The 16,962-nt window shown below is 30.9% G+C and overlaps 1 protein-coding gene across 7 annotated transcripts in view; it reads left to right on the plus strand.

The window, feature by feature from the left end:
• The window catches only part of Ae2 (anion exchange protein Ae2), a 70,773-nt gene that overhangs the window by 31,746 nt on the left and 22,065 nt on the right, over positions 1–16,962 (plus strand). For 2 of the 7 annotated variants that reach the window (XM_080163872.1, XM_080163876.1), the window contains exons 7-21: positions 1,200–1,271; positions 6,442–6,509; positions 7,630–7,714; positions 8,048–8,115; positions 8,855–8,989; positions 9,407–9,483; positions 9,789–9,881; positions 10,224–10,293; positions 11,869–12,005; positions 12,388–12,483; positions 12,890–13,021; positions 13,443–13,533; positions 14,365–14,508; positions 15,538–15,585; positions 16,388–16,451. In XM_080163872.1, coding sequence (XP_080019998.1) covers positions 1,200–1,271; positions 6,442–6,509; positions 7,630–7,714; positions 8,048–8,115; positions 8,855–8,989; positions 9,407–9,483; positions 9,789–9,881; positions 10,224–10,293; positions 11,869–12,005; positions 12,388–12,483; positions 12,890–13,021; positions 13,443–13,533; positions 14,365–14,508; positions 15,538–15,585; positions 16,388–16,451 — 1,380 coding nt within the window. The remainder of the gene's footprint in view (positions 1–1,199; positions 1,272–6,441; positions 6,510–7,629; positions 7,715–8,047; positions 8,116–8,854; positions 8,990–9,406; positions 9,484–9,788; positions 9,882–10,223; positions 10,294–11,868; positions 12,006–12,387; positions 12,484–12,889; positions 13,022–13,442; positions 13,534–14,364; positions 14,509–15,537; positions 15,586–16,387; positions 16,452–16,962) is intronic. The other 5 variants (XM_080163875.1, XM_080163873.1, XM_080163874.1 and 2 more) reach the window with 5 other exon arrangements.

Here is a 16,962-nt window from a genome sequence, read left to right on the forward strand (position 1 = left end):
GAGATGTTTGTTTTTTACTAATCATAGCCTCTTATTTTTTGTGTGTTTTTGTGGGTGTATATTTAGTATTGTTGCATTTTATATCTTAATGATGGGCTACTTATTGACAAAATTGTTCTTGTTTACTAAAACTTGATATATTTGGATAATACCTACAGTTAAGATACATTTTGCTAATTAAACTTATAACTTAGTTATATTTGATTAAATTCATGATAACCATATGATCTAAATTGTTAAGATAACTTTTAGAGTGTAAAGTACATCAAGGTTTAGAATAACAAGATGAATTATTTACTAAATATTAAATATTTAATAGACCAAATATCCTAAAATACACCAACAAATATTTTTACCTATATTTGCTCTATTCTTATTCATTTCTGTACATGAATCCTGGGAAGGAGGGGACAATAGGCTGTTTATTACACTAGTTCCCAAAGTTTTATGATAACGGTTTCTTATTCAATAGCTGAACAACTTTGGAAACATGTATTTGATTTTGATTAGTCGGTCATTGAGTTGAGTGTCCAAACGTTTCAACCACTGTAATCTATGAAAGGGGTAATTTTGTGTATCATCATTGGGGATGGTCATCAATTTATCGGCCCTGACATGAAACAAAACATTAAATCATTAAAACTGCATTTTATTAAAACATCACTAATTTTCATTACTCTTTGCAATTCTGCCATTTTGGGAATATGAAAAACTTTGAGGACGTGATAAAATGCAGAAGTAAATGCACAATGCTTCATATATTATTTTTTTCGCACTAATATTTGTACATTTATTTATTGCGCATTGTTCATACATTTCTGCAATTAGAAATTGCCAAAATTGGATTTGCCATTTTAAGAACCCTTTTAATCAGACATAGTTTTGAAAATAACTTATTACGGAAATCTATAAACAATGTTTCTAACCCCACGCTATGCATGGCTTGTAACATATTATTTTTGTGTGAACCTTTTATAGGGCATATAAAAAATGACGTCATAAAATACAAATGACCAATGCCAATACACAGACTAAATTGTAGGCCAGTATACATTTTAATTGATCAATTGTAGCCAGTATATATTTTTATTTACTAATGATAGGCCAGTATACATTTTAATTTACTAATGGTAGGCCAGTATTACGTCATATTTTATGGGCACTATAAAAAGCTTCTTTTTGTGTGTGTACCTGTCCAGAAGCGACCATAGGTCCAGCTCCAGAGCAGAGAAGGATTAAAACAGAGGGAGATTTTGCTAAATTATCCTCAGGTATATGAACAAAATGGATTTAATATTACTTGGATCTTACACCAGATCATCATCTTTTTTTTTATAAAGTATAATTTGTAACGGGGTAAAATAACGATACCCCCTATCCCCTCCTTTTAACCTAACCCTTTCCCTCCCATGTGAAAAACGAACTGACCAATAAATGACAGGGGAAATAGCAAGCTAAATTTTCCCCCTGTCATAATATCCACGTATATTCTACATCCATTATGTACAAGCATACAGGTTTAGCATATAATTTGCTGAAGTTAGCTTTTTTTATATATAAATGGATGGTTCCTAAATTTCAAGAATAGCTTTGGCCTTTTCAAGATCAAAAACACTTCGTTGCTCTCGACTCTAATCATACAGACAACCAACTATTTTGTTATGTGATATCATTTACTTGCCCGACTTAGCAGCTGCTCAAGGTTTCTAAGTATTTGCTTGAAGAGGAAAATAAGAAACTGTTGATTTCTTTCTATCTTCCATCTCATTTTAAAACTGTTCTAGCACTAATAGCCTTTAAACAATCTAACTTATTTTCGAATAACTTAAGCTTTAGAAACTGTATATATTTTTACTCTGTTTGTTTGTATTTAATTTCTAGGAAATGTTTGTAAAAAGTAAAGACACAATACATTACGAAGTTCTTACGTTATAGGCTTACACAAAAAGATACATAGATTTAGATAACTAGTTTGAATTTTTTTACTTGGCCCTCTTTATTCTCGTATTATATTAAGGCTCTATATTCGTAGGATTAGTTCCAGGCAGAAAAAAGCCTTTAACAATAACATGCCTTAAATCTTAATGAAATAGTCTAAAACCATCTCGGAACCTATTTGTAATGACGATGTTATGTTAATTGAGTTAAACAAAAAAAATCTACGAAAATCACTTTTAAAAGTCATCTCTATTGGATTTCTAATCATGAAGTCAATGGTTAAGCCATGACAAAAGAAAGCAGATTTTAAAAATTTGATTTAGACCCTAAAGAATACCACTCTTTAGTCATTAAAGAAAAGACCATTGAGTTCCTTCTCTTTTTATTTAAAAAAGAAAAATTTTTAAAAATCGAGGGTCAGCTTTCTTGTGGTTATTTCTGATTTCTGTTGGAAGGGTGGTTGTGTCAACTATTTGTTTTAAAAAGGGAGAAAACTGAAGGGTGGGTTAACTTAAAATGTTAGGAAAATTAATTGTCATAAACAATTTCTAGCTACTTAGTTTCCTTTTGTTAGTGCTTGTTAAATCTTTACCTATAATACATTTAAGATTGACTTAATTATATTTTTGTATACAAATCTATTCTATAATAGTTATTTATCGCATTGTGTTATAGACAGCTTTCCTATAAAAATAAAAATAATAAAACCAGTTTTATTAGAACTGAGAGGGCAAAGGCCCGGGCTACTCAAAACTGGTATTAAATTTAAGATTTTTATTGTAACAGTAATAGAAAATTGTTTGTATAATGATGATATACATGAATTTTCAGTATGGCTGAGAACCAGTTCTAATCCAGCGGGTATCAATCGGCAGGGGCGTCCAAGCTTTTTTTTTTGGGGGGGGTAAAAAATTTTAGGGGGGGGGGTAATTCGTGTTTGGGGGGGGTAAAATGGCGCGCGAAGCGCGCCGAAATTTTTTTTTACCCCCCCCAAAATTTTTACCCCGGGGGTAAAATTTGATTGGGGGGGGTAATTACCCCCCCTAAAGTCTGTTGGGGGGGGTAAATACTCCCCCCAAATCTGTTGGGGGGGGTAATTACCCCCCCCAAACTAATTTACCCCGGGGGTAAAATTTTTGGGGGGGGTAATTTAATTATGTAAAAAAGCACCTACCTAATCTATTAAGTTAATAAGTACTATCCTATACCATAAAGTAGTAAGTAAGGTTTATTTGACTATAGCTTCAGATTTCATTACTTTTAATACTGAGTTCTCCTTTTTAGGAAAGCTTCACATAGATCCCATGATGGTTCCACACTATTATAGGTCAATCCTTTGAGTGGTTTTAGGCTATTTTTCTCCTCCCTTTTTACCCTTTAGAAAACACGAGTTCTTAGATGCTAAGGGCGCCACTACTATTCAAATATATAGTAGTATCTCATTCTTTAGAACATAAAAATACAATAATTAAGTCACTAACCAATGAACCAATATGATTATACTTTTAAGTGAAGCGTCTTATAGGTCCTGGTAAGTTTTATAACTAGTTTTGAGACACCCTGACATCCTCCCAAAAGAAATCGCCTATAGAAATTCTTTTTCATTATTTAATGAAATATTTAATTTAGTTAGGTATCTATTTTATGGAATCTTCAGTGCTTTACAATTACATCATAGATCCCCGGGATGGTTTTAGCCCTTATGAAGGCCCAAGCAAATAAAACATGATCAAACTATTAAATTTTTTGTTATCATGGTTAAGAACTGTTTTAACTGGTTGGACTATATTTGGGTATAGTCCCTTTTGTGGCAACGCTCTTTAAGGGGCGTTTCTTAGTTTTTTTCACACAAGCTTCTCTCCTATTTCTAGCCCCTGCGGGGGGCCAATTGCTTAACCATGTGGGGCAATCACCTAAACCAATATAACCTATCCTAAAATAAACTATCAGTCAAATTTTTTTTTAAAGAACATTCAATTTGGGGGGGGTAAATACCCCCCCCAAAAAATTTTATTAAAGAACATTTATTTTGGGGGGGGTAATTACCCCCCCAAAAAATTTTTTTTAAAGAACATTTATTTTGGGGGGGGTAATTACCCCCCCCCAAAATCGTTTGGGGGGGTAAATACCCCCCCCAAAATCGTTGGGGGTGCCTACGGCACCCCCAAGGTAGGGGTAATTTTTTTTTGGGGGGGGTATTGTTCACAAAATTTTGGGGGTGCCAAATGGCCCATTACCCCCCCCCTTGGACGCCTATGATCAATCGATTCAGAAGCCATACTGGAAATATTATTACTACTCTACAATGCCAAACTATTGAAAAGAAAATGGAATATTTTTAAGATTTTTTTTGGTCAACTGGTTAAGCTTGAAAAAAATCATTGCATTTAAAGAAAAAGAAATATTGTTCCGATTATTACATCAAAATAAAACTAGTTGTTCTTTTAAGCTTGGCTTTTAACTTTTTAAATTTTATTCATAAGCATTTTGGCACTACAGTAGGTCCTAATGAATTTATATTTTATCCTAGTACAATTGGTAGGACACGACAATTGTCAAATTAAAGCTTTTAATACCTAAATACATTTGATCATTTGCATATAAAAATGACTTTAAAATCTGGGATCTAAAGGGATAAGATAATGGCTGATCAATTAATATACATCCTCAATAGTAAAACACATTTTTTTCCCTTATGGAGATTATAATTAGTGGCTGAAACTTAATGAACCAACCAATTAAAAATTTAATAAAACTCCCCAAAGTTGACCAACCAACGAATAAGATGTTATTTTTAAATTTTTGGGACTATTGTAATAAACAATCAAATGTCTCCTCCCCTCTGCTTAAAAATACTTAAATTTTTTAGCAGTCCCCTTTAAAATGAAAAATTTTCATTCAAGTACTGGGGGAGGGGGACCTTCTCCATCACTTGGATGATTGATTTTTTTTTAATTGACTCAAATTCAATTTATACGTAATTTAGACTCAACCAAAATTAATTGCAATATTATTTTTCATCTTGATAATCAGATGAAATATTTAGATTGGTCAATTGTCAAATTGTAAACATTTAAATATTTAACTATCCATAGTACATTTTAAACATTAGTTGAAAAGATCCCACTCTGGTAGGGAAGGAGGGGAAATTTTGCTGTTATTTACTAGTCCCCAAAGTTTTAAAATTAATGTGATCTTAATCGTTGGCTTAACAACTTTGGAGATGTTTATTGAATTTTGATTGGTTGATTTATTAGGTTAAGTGTCACACATTTCAATCACTAATTGTAATCTACAAAAATGGTAATTTTGTTTAGCATCTTTTGGAATGTAAAAAAATGTATCGGTCATTGTCTTATCCCTTTAGATCCTGCACCCTGGTGTTAAAATTGAAGTTACATCATCCCAAAAAAAGCACGTGAAACCGGTAAAATTTTCAGATATTTGTACTATTACATTAAAGTCTGTATAATATTGGTATGCATGCCGCTAGTCACAGCTTTAGAATAGCTGGCTCAGATGTTATCAAATTAATCAAATATGCAACAGGTTTAGTTGGTTCTAATTAGTAGCGCCGCTACTCCATAAATCAAAATGTCATGTTTTAGAATATTTAGCCGAAAGTAATTTTCTCTGTCGCTATATAAGATAGTAATTTTTTTTGACTTGCTCTGTCCATTAGAAGAAATGGTATTTTTTTTACTGGTTATTAATATAAATAGTTCAATTTCGATATTTTTCTTATGTTTTCATCCTTGTTATTTACCTACTAAGTTTATTCATATAATCACATGATATTGATATTATTTTAATTGACATGTAGTAAAAATTTGATGGAAACGTTTGAAATAATAAAAAATTTATTTTGAACTCTAAATAGCTTATTTTAAAAAATTAACTGGTTTCATTTTATTTCTTAAAATACAAAATTACAATTTGTCTTAAGCCATAAGATTGAAACTACTACTGAACTGATTGAGTTCTCCTTTTTAGGGAAGCCTCGCATAGGTTTCAGGATGGATTAAGGCTATTTCTTATTTAGATTTACATCTTGGGATGGTTTAAGGTTTTTTTCTGTTCTTTATTACGTCTTTGAATACCAAGCTCCTAGATGCTAGGGGCGCATCCGCTAGTTATGAATAAAGGAGTCTAGATATAATATTTTGTGTGTCTGACATAGATAGGATTTAGCTTAAACATAATAAGATAAGAATAATATGATATAGCATGTTATAAGGGATAATATTAAAAAAATGCATGCTATTTTTATGTTTTAGCATGTAACGGAAATAATTGTTTATATATATAAAAATTACTTAAATTTTTTATTTTTTATTGCACATTTATTGCAAATATTAAATCAGAGTACAGCTAGCTATAATGTAATTTGATATGCTCGTACTTGCCATTCTTTGGGTTTTTTCTTTTTTACAGAAAATGGGAAGGCTTCCCTTGATAGTTAAACATAAATACCCTTGTTTTTTTAGCAAATGCTTTGTTTAGGTCATTTTGATGAAGAATATGCGCACACTGCCCACGGAAAACATGGTGCTAACAACAAAAAGAAAAAGGTAAACAACATAATAATTTTTTTTTATGGATGCATTATCAGAGTTGGGCAGTAGGGACGGGGAAAGAGTCCCATTGGGCGTTGAAACCTTAAGTTTTAATTTATGACTGTTTTGTTTTCGGACTTAAACCTTGGAAATTTATGACAATATTTTGATTTAAAACCTATATCAGAGTTTTGGTTATTTTTTTTGCAAACTAATAACAAAGTAAAACACAACCGTAGAAACCTATGTTAAAGTTTTTGTCTTTAAAGGAAGCCTGCAAGAAATACCACGCTTTGACTGCTGAAAGACTGCCACAAGTAGACCCAATACCCCAAATTTGAAGCCTTCAGCTTCTATAACAAAAAAGTTCTAGGAATTTTAAAATGAAATTTTATAAACAATGAAACTTTTGAAAGAATTTTAATGCTAATGTTAGAAATTTTGAAATTAAACTACGTGGCCTAGAAACAAAATCATAAGCTTATTTTTGGCATAAATTTCGATTGCCAGTAACTAATTATATTTTTACAATAAAAATAACCATTTTTATAGTCAAAATCATTAAAAAAAATTAAGTTTAACTTGCGTTGGACCGAATGTACTGTAGCCAATCATAAGGCTGAATCTGCTTAACAACCAATCACAGCTGAGCTTGTGTTAGTTTCCCCCTTTGTGTCCGCTATGATTTTCGTTTACAAATGCAATTTAAATCGAATTTTTTTCATAGATTTTGACTATAAAATGTGGTGTTTTTATTGTAAAAATGTAATCAGTTACCGGTAATCTAAGTTTCTGACAAAGATAAGGTTATAATTTTGTGTCTAGGCGACGTAATTTAATATTGTTTTTTTCTTTTATAAGCATTGTAAATCTTTCAAAATTTTTATTGTACATAAAATGCTATTTTGAAATGCCTAGAACTTTTTTGTTTTTGAAGCTGAAGGCTTTAAATTTGGGGTAGTGGGTCTACTTGTGGCAATCTTTCAGCAGTTAAAGCGTGGTAGTTCTTGCAGGCGTCCTTTAATGTGGTTTTCTTCAAGATTTGAACCCATGACCTATGATCCCACATCGAAAGGGAATACAAGAAAATAATCTCTAAGTATTACTTACCTGTGCTAAATTAATATTTTTTTAGTCCCATAAAAACAAGAACGACCATTCCAATCAAAACCCAGCTAGCTCTTCATACAATGATGATTCCAACAGTGAGCAAACTAGAGGTAAGATTTAACCAAAATATATATTTTTATTTTTTACCTTACAGCTGATACTTATAATAAAGTATCAGGATGACTGCTTGTGTTTGTGTATTTCTATGTGTACCAAGGAATCGGCTTAATCGTTGAACGGATATTATTCTCTTAACAATATAGCTTTTATAGGTCCTAAGAAATACATAACTATTTTAGGGAGGGTACCACCATCCTCTCAAGAGAAAAAATTTCAATTAATGTATTTAAACTTTTTTCTTATGGTATTTTTAATTCTAAACATTAAAAATGTTCCAAAATATATTTAAAAATCCTCGAAACTAATTAAAATATTTTGTTCAGAGGCTAGTAGTACAAGTTCCTTCCCATGGAAGTCTAATAATGATGTGCCGATTATAGCCTCGAAAATGGTAAGTACTTTGTAATTTAGTTGCGCAGCTACATTACAATTAAGAGTATTTCCGTACATGAAAATAAGTGTCGTACAAATCTATGTTTCTATTCAATTTTTTACCTAGTACATATATATGATGTTTCAAATCCTATTGACAGAACTATCCAAATTTGTATGCAATATCCACCTATATTCTACATTCATTACATTATGGGTTAATGATTTAGAGTGACGCTCACGTGTCCCACGGGTCCAGCCCAGTATTCTAGAGCTTAACAGAGCTTAATAATTTAGAGTGACGCTCACGTTTCCCACGGGTCCAGCTCTGTATTCTAGAGCTTAACAGAGCTTATAATTTAGAGTGACGCTCACGTGTCCCACGGGTCCAGCTCTGTGTTCTAGAGCTTAACAGAGCTTAATAATTTAGAGTGACGCTCACGTGTCCCACGGGTCCAGCTCCGTGTTCTAGAGCTTAACAAAGCTTAATAATTTAGAGTTACGATCACGTGTCCCACGGGTCCAGCTCTGTGTTCTAGAGCTTAACAGAGCTTAATAATTTAGAGTGACGCTCACGTGTCCCACGGGTCCAGCTCCGTGTTCTAGAGCTTAACAGAGCTTAATAATTTAGAGTTACGCTCACGTGTCCCACGGGTCCAGCTCCGTGTTCTAGAGCTTAACAGAGCTTAATAATTTAGAGTTACGCTCACGTGTCCCACGGGTCCAACTCTGTTTTCTAACAAAGCTTAATAATTTAGAGTGACACTCACGTGTCCCACGGGTCCAGCTCCGTATTCAACCAGGAGAGCGACAATGATCTGAGTAACAAGGGAGAGAAGAAGAAAGCCAAGTTTACTCTCGGAGAGGAGGAGGATATCTCAGAGAATGAGGAGGTAGGTCATCTTTTTCGAAAATCAAAATGAATTTACTTTGTGGCAATGTTTCAATGCTGAAAGACTTAAATATTCCAATTTTCATGTTAGTAAAGATAACAGGTAAATATTTTTAAAAATTTAAATCAAAATATCTTCATAATGTAATCTCACTGCAAAAATTTTAGATTGATAAATTTTCTTATTTGTTTATACGATTAGACCTAAACATAGCATTCAATGCAAAAGGTTTAAATCAGACCTTAATGAGAAGTTAACGGAAAAAAAGGAAACTTTTCAAAAACCTTATAATTACCTCAATGCAAAGTAGTATATTTTTTCCCCCCATAGGATTAAACTATATTATCTTTTATTTCATAAGATTAGTCTCAATAATCTTTTTTTTTAAGGATAAGTCTCAATGCTCTTATATTTAAGGATTATCCTCAGCACAGACAGTACAGACGACCTTCAACACAGCATATTCATCATCACAAAACTCATAAAACTCAAAGGCAACCACCATTTCTTTTGTAAATTTTCTTAGGCTGCTTGCATCATTCTCCTACCGTACTTAATTAAAGTTCTATAAAGTATGTAATTTATTTAATTTGAATTATGCATTTTATCAGACATAATCAAAGCATTTGACAAGGTTTATATATTTTTAATAAGCTTAATTTACAGGATAATAGTTATTTTTCCTTAAATTAGTTGTATTATACATTAAAAATAAGTCAATACTGTTTCATAGTCTATGCAAAAAAAAGATTTTCAAAGTTTTTCAAATATGTGATTAATGGTGTTTGTGTGACCTTAGGCAAGGAAGTTTACTAACTACCCAGCCCTCAGTGATGGAAGAGGATGATGAAAACCTGAGAGATCCTGACATGGAGGATGTTGCTGTTCACAGGTAAGCAAACAATATTTTTGCCAAAAGAAAGTCTTTATTATTACTTGAATACAACACCAGATAGTCATGCTCTCTAATAAAGTTAAACTTGCAGCGGGCTCAAACAACATTTTCGACGCTATGAGCCGATTTCAAAGGCTCAATACAAAATCGGTACATGGTCCCTGCTATGCTGAGGGGAGAGTTACATATTGAACATGTCTCCTCTAATTTTTACTATAATAGCTACCATTCATTAGAACAGATATTACTCTACGTAATTATTAATGTTATTTTTTGGACTTCGAAATCGTAATCAAACCACCAGAAAAATATACTGCAAAGTTTAAATGTTATATTTAGGTACGAGAAAGCTGCTGGTATGGCTAGACACAAGATTACAAGGGAGAAAACTATGATGATGGAAGATTCGGTAAGGATTTTCAGTTTTTAAAGACAAAGTAATTAATTTTATTAGAGGTAATATCCTCTTAGAAAATGTTTTCTTAATTTTGAAAGAGGAGAACGCCAGAAATAGATTTTGAAAGCTGCTATCATTTTTTTTTCAATAGAAAAAAATAACTATGTAAGCAGAATGTGTACTTAAACATTTTTCAGCAGATTGCGGATTTTTTCGTAGTAAGAGTTCTTATCAGGGAGCGGATGGGAGGGGTGGAGGCATTGAGCTGTTTAATACATTAGTCCCCAAAGTTTTATAATAACGTTTTCTTATTCGTTGATTTAACAACCTTTGGGACTTTTATCTAATTTTGATTGGTTAGTTCATTAAGTTAAGTGTCCAAATGTTTTAACCACTAATTGTAATATATAAAATGGTTAGTCTTGTGCATTTTCATTGGAGATGTACATCAATGTATCGGTCATTGTATTATCCCTTTAAAAACCTGGGTTCTACTAGGAAAACACTACACCCATGTAATGCACAAAGTCTGCTTTTCTTGACAGTTTGAAATATTGAGAATTTTCCTGCACCGGACGTAATGGTTTCTTTTTTATTTAAAACCAGATTTTACTTATCAATTTCTTTAAAATCAAGCACTAAGATCTTAACAATAATGAGATAATTCTAGTTTACCCCCAAATTTGTTCTTAAAATTAGGTTAATACACTTTAAATAGGGAAGGGGTAATACACTTTGAAAAGGTAATTGATATAGTGATTAACTTTACTAAATAAAAGTGATAGGTTATCTATAAAATGTTTGGAAACGCAAGTTATTCTTTACTTAAACAACACTCTGCCACATCGGTACTTATGAGTTATTGAAAGCTTTGATAATTTGATAATTGAATGAGTATAGCCATTGTGTTTGGACCTAAGTAGTCATGGAGAAGGAAGAGACATTTTTGTATAGCCACTAGCCTCTAGGGCTATCAAGCCCCACGTTCAAGTACATTATGACTTGACCTGTCGTCTTATGGATTTAAAATTAAAGTCTTATTAAAAAGTAAAACTTTATTTTGAAATATTAAATAATAAGCTTTGTTTTTCTAGCCTATATTAGAGGAGCCGGTGAGTTCAATATTGTAAATATGTTTAATACTTTTTATTTTTAACAATTTTTTGCTTTAGCATATTTTTTATACAAGATATTTGTTATATTTAAATAGCTTGCTTAACTTTAGTTTCTTAATACAATTTTTAATGATTATTATTTTAGGCTAAATTCAAACACATATTTTAATATTATATGTACATATTTAGTTAATATCTTAATCGTTATTTATAGCATCTTAGTATAGACAGCTTTCCGTGGATATATAAATGAAAGAATATAATATTAAAAGGCCCGGGCTAATAAAACTGATATTATTTTTATGATTTTTATTTTGATATTCGTGAATTATTGTCTAGAATATGATGCTTTATAATGATTTTTCAGTATTGTTGAGAACCGGTTCTAATCCAGTGGATATTAATCGGTTAATAAAGACATACATTCATTATTATCAGTCTCATTATTTTAAAAATCATTATCAATGTCCAGGTTCAAGATTTTGGTAGACATGAGCGTGCAGCTAAAACAGCTGGATATGGTTTCCAGAGAGAACTGGATCATACACCTCATAACCTGTTCGTTGAGATGGATGAATTGGAGAACAATGAATGGATTGAAAAAGCCAGGTAATAATAAATTATTTTGTTTATCCTATAATATAGTAGTAAGGTTTTTTTTGCCAGAAGCTTAAGGTCTCAATAAATAAGGTCTCACTTCACATAGGTCTTGTGATGGTTTTAGGTCACTATATTTTCATATTGAAGTCTATGGATGGTTAAGGTTTTAAGCTATTTTTCAAGAAGTTAAGAATAAATATCGGGTTATTTGTTTTTTTTTTTCTAATAAGAATTAAAATTTATATCTTCAGACTATACCTAGAAAATTAAGTAAAATTATCAATGACTTTGTTAATATTAAGCACAAATTTATCAAAAATGTGATCTTAACAAAGCATTTGATTGTTTAAGTTTACAGCAAAATAGAAAATAACTTTTTCTCTGTGTTTAGATGGATCAAATACGAGGAGGACCTGGAAGCTGAGTGCGGTAGATGGGGTAAACCTCATGTCTCCAGCTTGTCATTTAGATCTTTAATTAATGTCAGGTAAGTTAATAGTAATTATTTAAGCTGCTTACTGTATTGTGGACCATAAAGAATATGATTTTCTATCATTTATCATTCACAACATCTCATATTTTCTTATTATGATTATACAGAGAGACCTTAATGGATAAGACAATGGCCGATAAAATGTACATCCCCAATAATGATACTTAAAATTACCCTTTTTGAAGATTACAATTAGTTATTGAAACGTTTTGACACTCAACTTAATGAACCATCCAGTCAAAATAAATTTTAAATTTTAAAAATTGCCAAGCCAACAAATAAAAATATGCTTTTATAAAGTTTTGAGTACTAGTGTAATAAACAGCTTAATGTCCTTTCACATTCTCGAATATACATGAATTTTTAAAAAAAATCTTACACTTAAATATGTTTTGTTTAGGAAAAGTTTGGAGAAGGGAGTCATGTTGCTTGATCTCCAGGAGAAAGATCTTCCCGGGGTCGTGCACAGAGTTGTTGAGGCACTCTCTGTTGAGGGTATTATTGAGGAAGTACAGAAACCTGAGCTTCTTAGGTTGATACTCTTATTTTAATTCTATAGTATTTATTAATAGAGGACTTGTTTCTAAGAAATGTTATTTTTCTTCAACTTTACAGCAAACAAAAAATTGCAGATTGGTTGCCGTTTACTGCAATTGCTAGGAATTTTAAGGAGTGTGGTAAATGTATGTAATAACCCCTTATTGATAAACAAAATTACCACTTCTGTCGATTAATTTTTTTGGTTGAAATGTTTGGACTCTATTGGTATGTAATCAACCAATTAAAGTTTAATAAAAATACGCAAGAAAACGTGGTTATAAATCTTTGGGTACCAGTATAATGTACAGTCCATTGGCTTCAAATTTATTATTGTAAAAGTTCAATTGTTTAGCTCAAAGATATTTATAATTATGTACATTAATGAAACATGTTTTGACGCCATCTGTGTTTAGAATTTTGAACTACCGCCACAAATATGTGCAGCCTCACAGCAGCAACTTTAGATTTGGATTGAAAAGAACTGCTTCGCAAAAATCTCTTCCGGTAAGTAAACTTTTTATATATTATAGTGGAAACAATCATTATACTTTGTATTAAATCAAGTTTTTCTTTCATGTAATCAAGATTTTAGTTTTTATAAAATAGACAAATTAGACTTTTAACTAAACCTCATTCTGTTATATTTCATTATAAAGGTGCATTTAGGAGATATTTCTGATTTAGGATAAATGGTAACTGATAAAAGTTATTTTTAATAAACTTCATACTTTTGTATTTTATTGATAAAATAGCTCTAGCTTTCTGGCTGAAACAATCTGATTTGTGTAAATTCATTTTAGTATATAATTTTTGTTTGAAATATAGCAGAATGAAGATAATTTTTAAGATTTATGAGGTCGTCTTATATGTATGAATTTACAAAAATCTTGATGCATTGATAGACGGCAAAAAAATAAAAACAAATTGGGAAACATTTATTTTAGAATATTATTGCATGAAATAGAAGTATTTTTCAATTAGAAAATGACATTCAAGTAACTATATTGTAATCATTATTTTAATTTTGGGGAAATATTAATAGGCATGTTATCAAAATATAAAAATCTTACACATGACTATAAACTTACAGACTCTGAACTAAACATCTTATTTATTATAAAGTTTGGATTAGGGAGGTGAAACGTGAGTAAACTATACTCTTGCAGCATTTTTCAAACTTGACCCACTTTAGTAATATTGGCCTCTTCAAATATAAAACTTTCACGTTTCGCCTCTTTTATCCTAGTCATTAAGAATTTTTTAAGAAACTGATTTAGATATTATCCAAGTATTTAAAAAATTAAATAAAGATATATTTTGTAACTGACCTATCAGGTGGCGGCTGTGGCGGCTAGCAGCTTAGACTCGGCTGCAGCCCATAGCCAAGTGTCGCCGACAAAATCAAAATTTTTCGGCGGACACGGCCCTATGACAAAGCCTTCTCGCGGCAGCATTTATACCAGTGTTCGTACCTCTGAGGTTTGTACTCTCTGTGTCTGTGTACTCTCTGTCTGGTACACTGTGTACTGTCTGTACATTGTGCTGCACTATGTTTTATTTCTTTCTCTATTCACAGTTTTGAATCAGGAGGAGATATATTATCTAAAGTAAATGTATATTACATCATCGTTTTCGCTAGTAGAATTAAAATCACTTCGTTTAAAAAAAATTATATTGTTTGATTTATTGACTAGTGGAAAGTTGAAGTGGAAAAATATATTTTTTTAGATAAATAACTCTTTTCCTGTTTTTAACTCACAATGTTCATAGAAGATTTTTGACTGAAATTATAGCAAAAGATATATTTAAGTATTGGAATATCTATAGAGAATGTATGATATAAATTGGTATATTTTAGACTCCTAATCTTCAACAAACATTGTGACAAAACTGTGAATCTTTTTTTCTTTGTTCTGCACAGTTCGGTTCTGTCTGCAATGCAAGCATTTAGCAATTCTTTCCATGGCAGGAAGGGTGTAGGACAGGGTGGGGTAAAAAATTTGATTGTATATGTGAAGAAATGTTTTAAAATGTACCTTTTTATGGGCTAATTTTATTTTCTTTTAAAGTTTACTGTTACAATATACATATTTATTAGAACGTTTATGTATATGATTTATGTTTATTCAAGTTCAAATTATGATACAAAAAATGAAAGGAAATATAAAAAAAAAAATAAGGCTAAAGGTTTTATATTTGTGTACAGTTTTTTGCAAATATGCTAAAAACACTGCCTAAAACTAAAAACAGAACCTAAAAATTATATCAGTTTTCTATCTTGGACATTTGATAAATAAAAATCAAATTCTGACTAAATTATCCATTTAATAATAATTTCTGTAGAATCAAAATTTGTTATCTGTCCTAGTTAATGAAAACCAACCATCTTATTTTTATTTTCCAAAACTAACATAGTCTTATAAATATGTTCAATATTTTAATTATAAGGATGTAAAATATATAAGGACATTTATTTAATGATAAAGCATATTTTTAAAATTGTTTTAGGACGATTTTTTAGAGGCCATGCATATGCATCATTCCCATGGTCTGGAAGTAAGAAATTGCGCCAAATTTTGATCCCTTGTTTGTCAGCTTTTTTATTCATACAGTTCTCATTAAATTTTTGTTTCATCTACTTGCATTATACCTGTCATATATAAACACTTGGTTTGGAGGAAGTTAGGGGGGGAGGGGGTAGGATTTACCTCTAAACATTGATAGGTAATTTTTTATACTTGGGTATTCACTAGCCCAAAATTCTTTATTTAAATTGGAAAATTGCACATCCCTCTTCATCGAAAATTATTTAAATCTTTAGAAGATACCCAATTTTTGACGTTGGCTGTATTTTTTCATAAATTTCATTTCATATTTGGCTTTTTCTAATTCCCTTTAATATTAATTGAATAATCATTTGTTTTTGTTTTAAATACTTGTTTTAATACGAGTTTGAGTGTAATTAATTATGTTAGGATAATAATTTATTATTGTGTAAATATGATCGAATAATGTTCTACAATAATACAAATGTATAAAATACATACTTAATAATCTTAACTTGCATGGTCCATTTACATGTGTTTATTTTGTTTTAAGAATTTTATTAAAATTCATCATTAATTTTTTAAAACTTTTTATTTCCAAATTAACATCATTTTTATTGCTTTCACTAATGACAAAAAATGCCTTGTACAATTGCCATAATATTTTTATGTCGTGAAGAAAATTCAGCAATTTTACAATGCATTTTCTAACGCTTATAACCAGGGTTCGGCAGCTGCTAGTTTGATAATTGGTGGCAGCTGGCGAGCCCTGCTAAAATAATATTAATGTATATATGTTGGTGACTATCTAGGGCCTGATTGAAGGATGGTCACGCGCTAGCTTCCGGGCAAGCTTTGGCAACGGTCATGCTAAGCAGGAACGGTCAACATTTTTTTCATAAAGTATTTGCGATTTATTAGTTAAATACTTTGTCAAGGTCTAACGCACAAAATAAAACTCTTATTATGAAATGAAATACAGGTTTGTAAATCATATTAACTTGGGAATATTGTAAATACATTTAATATTACTTATAAATAATGTACATTTTAAAGTTTTGTATAAAAAGATAAAATTATCAAATTCTACCATTTCTTCTCCTTCTTTTATGCTCTTTAACATCACAACCTTTATCTTTTCACACCACTCTATTTATTTGTCAACCTTATCACTTAAAATTTTCATGAAACTCTTATCTGTGCATGAACAAATAATTCCTTTTATTTGTGGGTTAAATCTTTTGTTTGTTTGCTAGCTCTGCAGATGATGCAATCTTGTTTCTTGGAAAGAAAGTCGTTAAATATGCAAATTGTTCTCTACAATTCTTTTTATCAGAATAATCAGTTGAATTGCCACATTTTTTTATACATAAAACCTCAATTGCTT

This window comes from Acartia tonsa, chromosome 6 (assembly GCF_053477335.1).
Source record: "Acartia tonsa isolate MP-2025a chromosome 6, ASM5347733v1, whole genome shotgun sequence".
In the NCBI taxonomy this organism is placed as follows: domain Eukaryota; kingdom Metazoa; phylum Arthropoda; class Copepoda; order Calanoida; family Acartiidae; genus Acartia; species Acartia tonsa.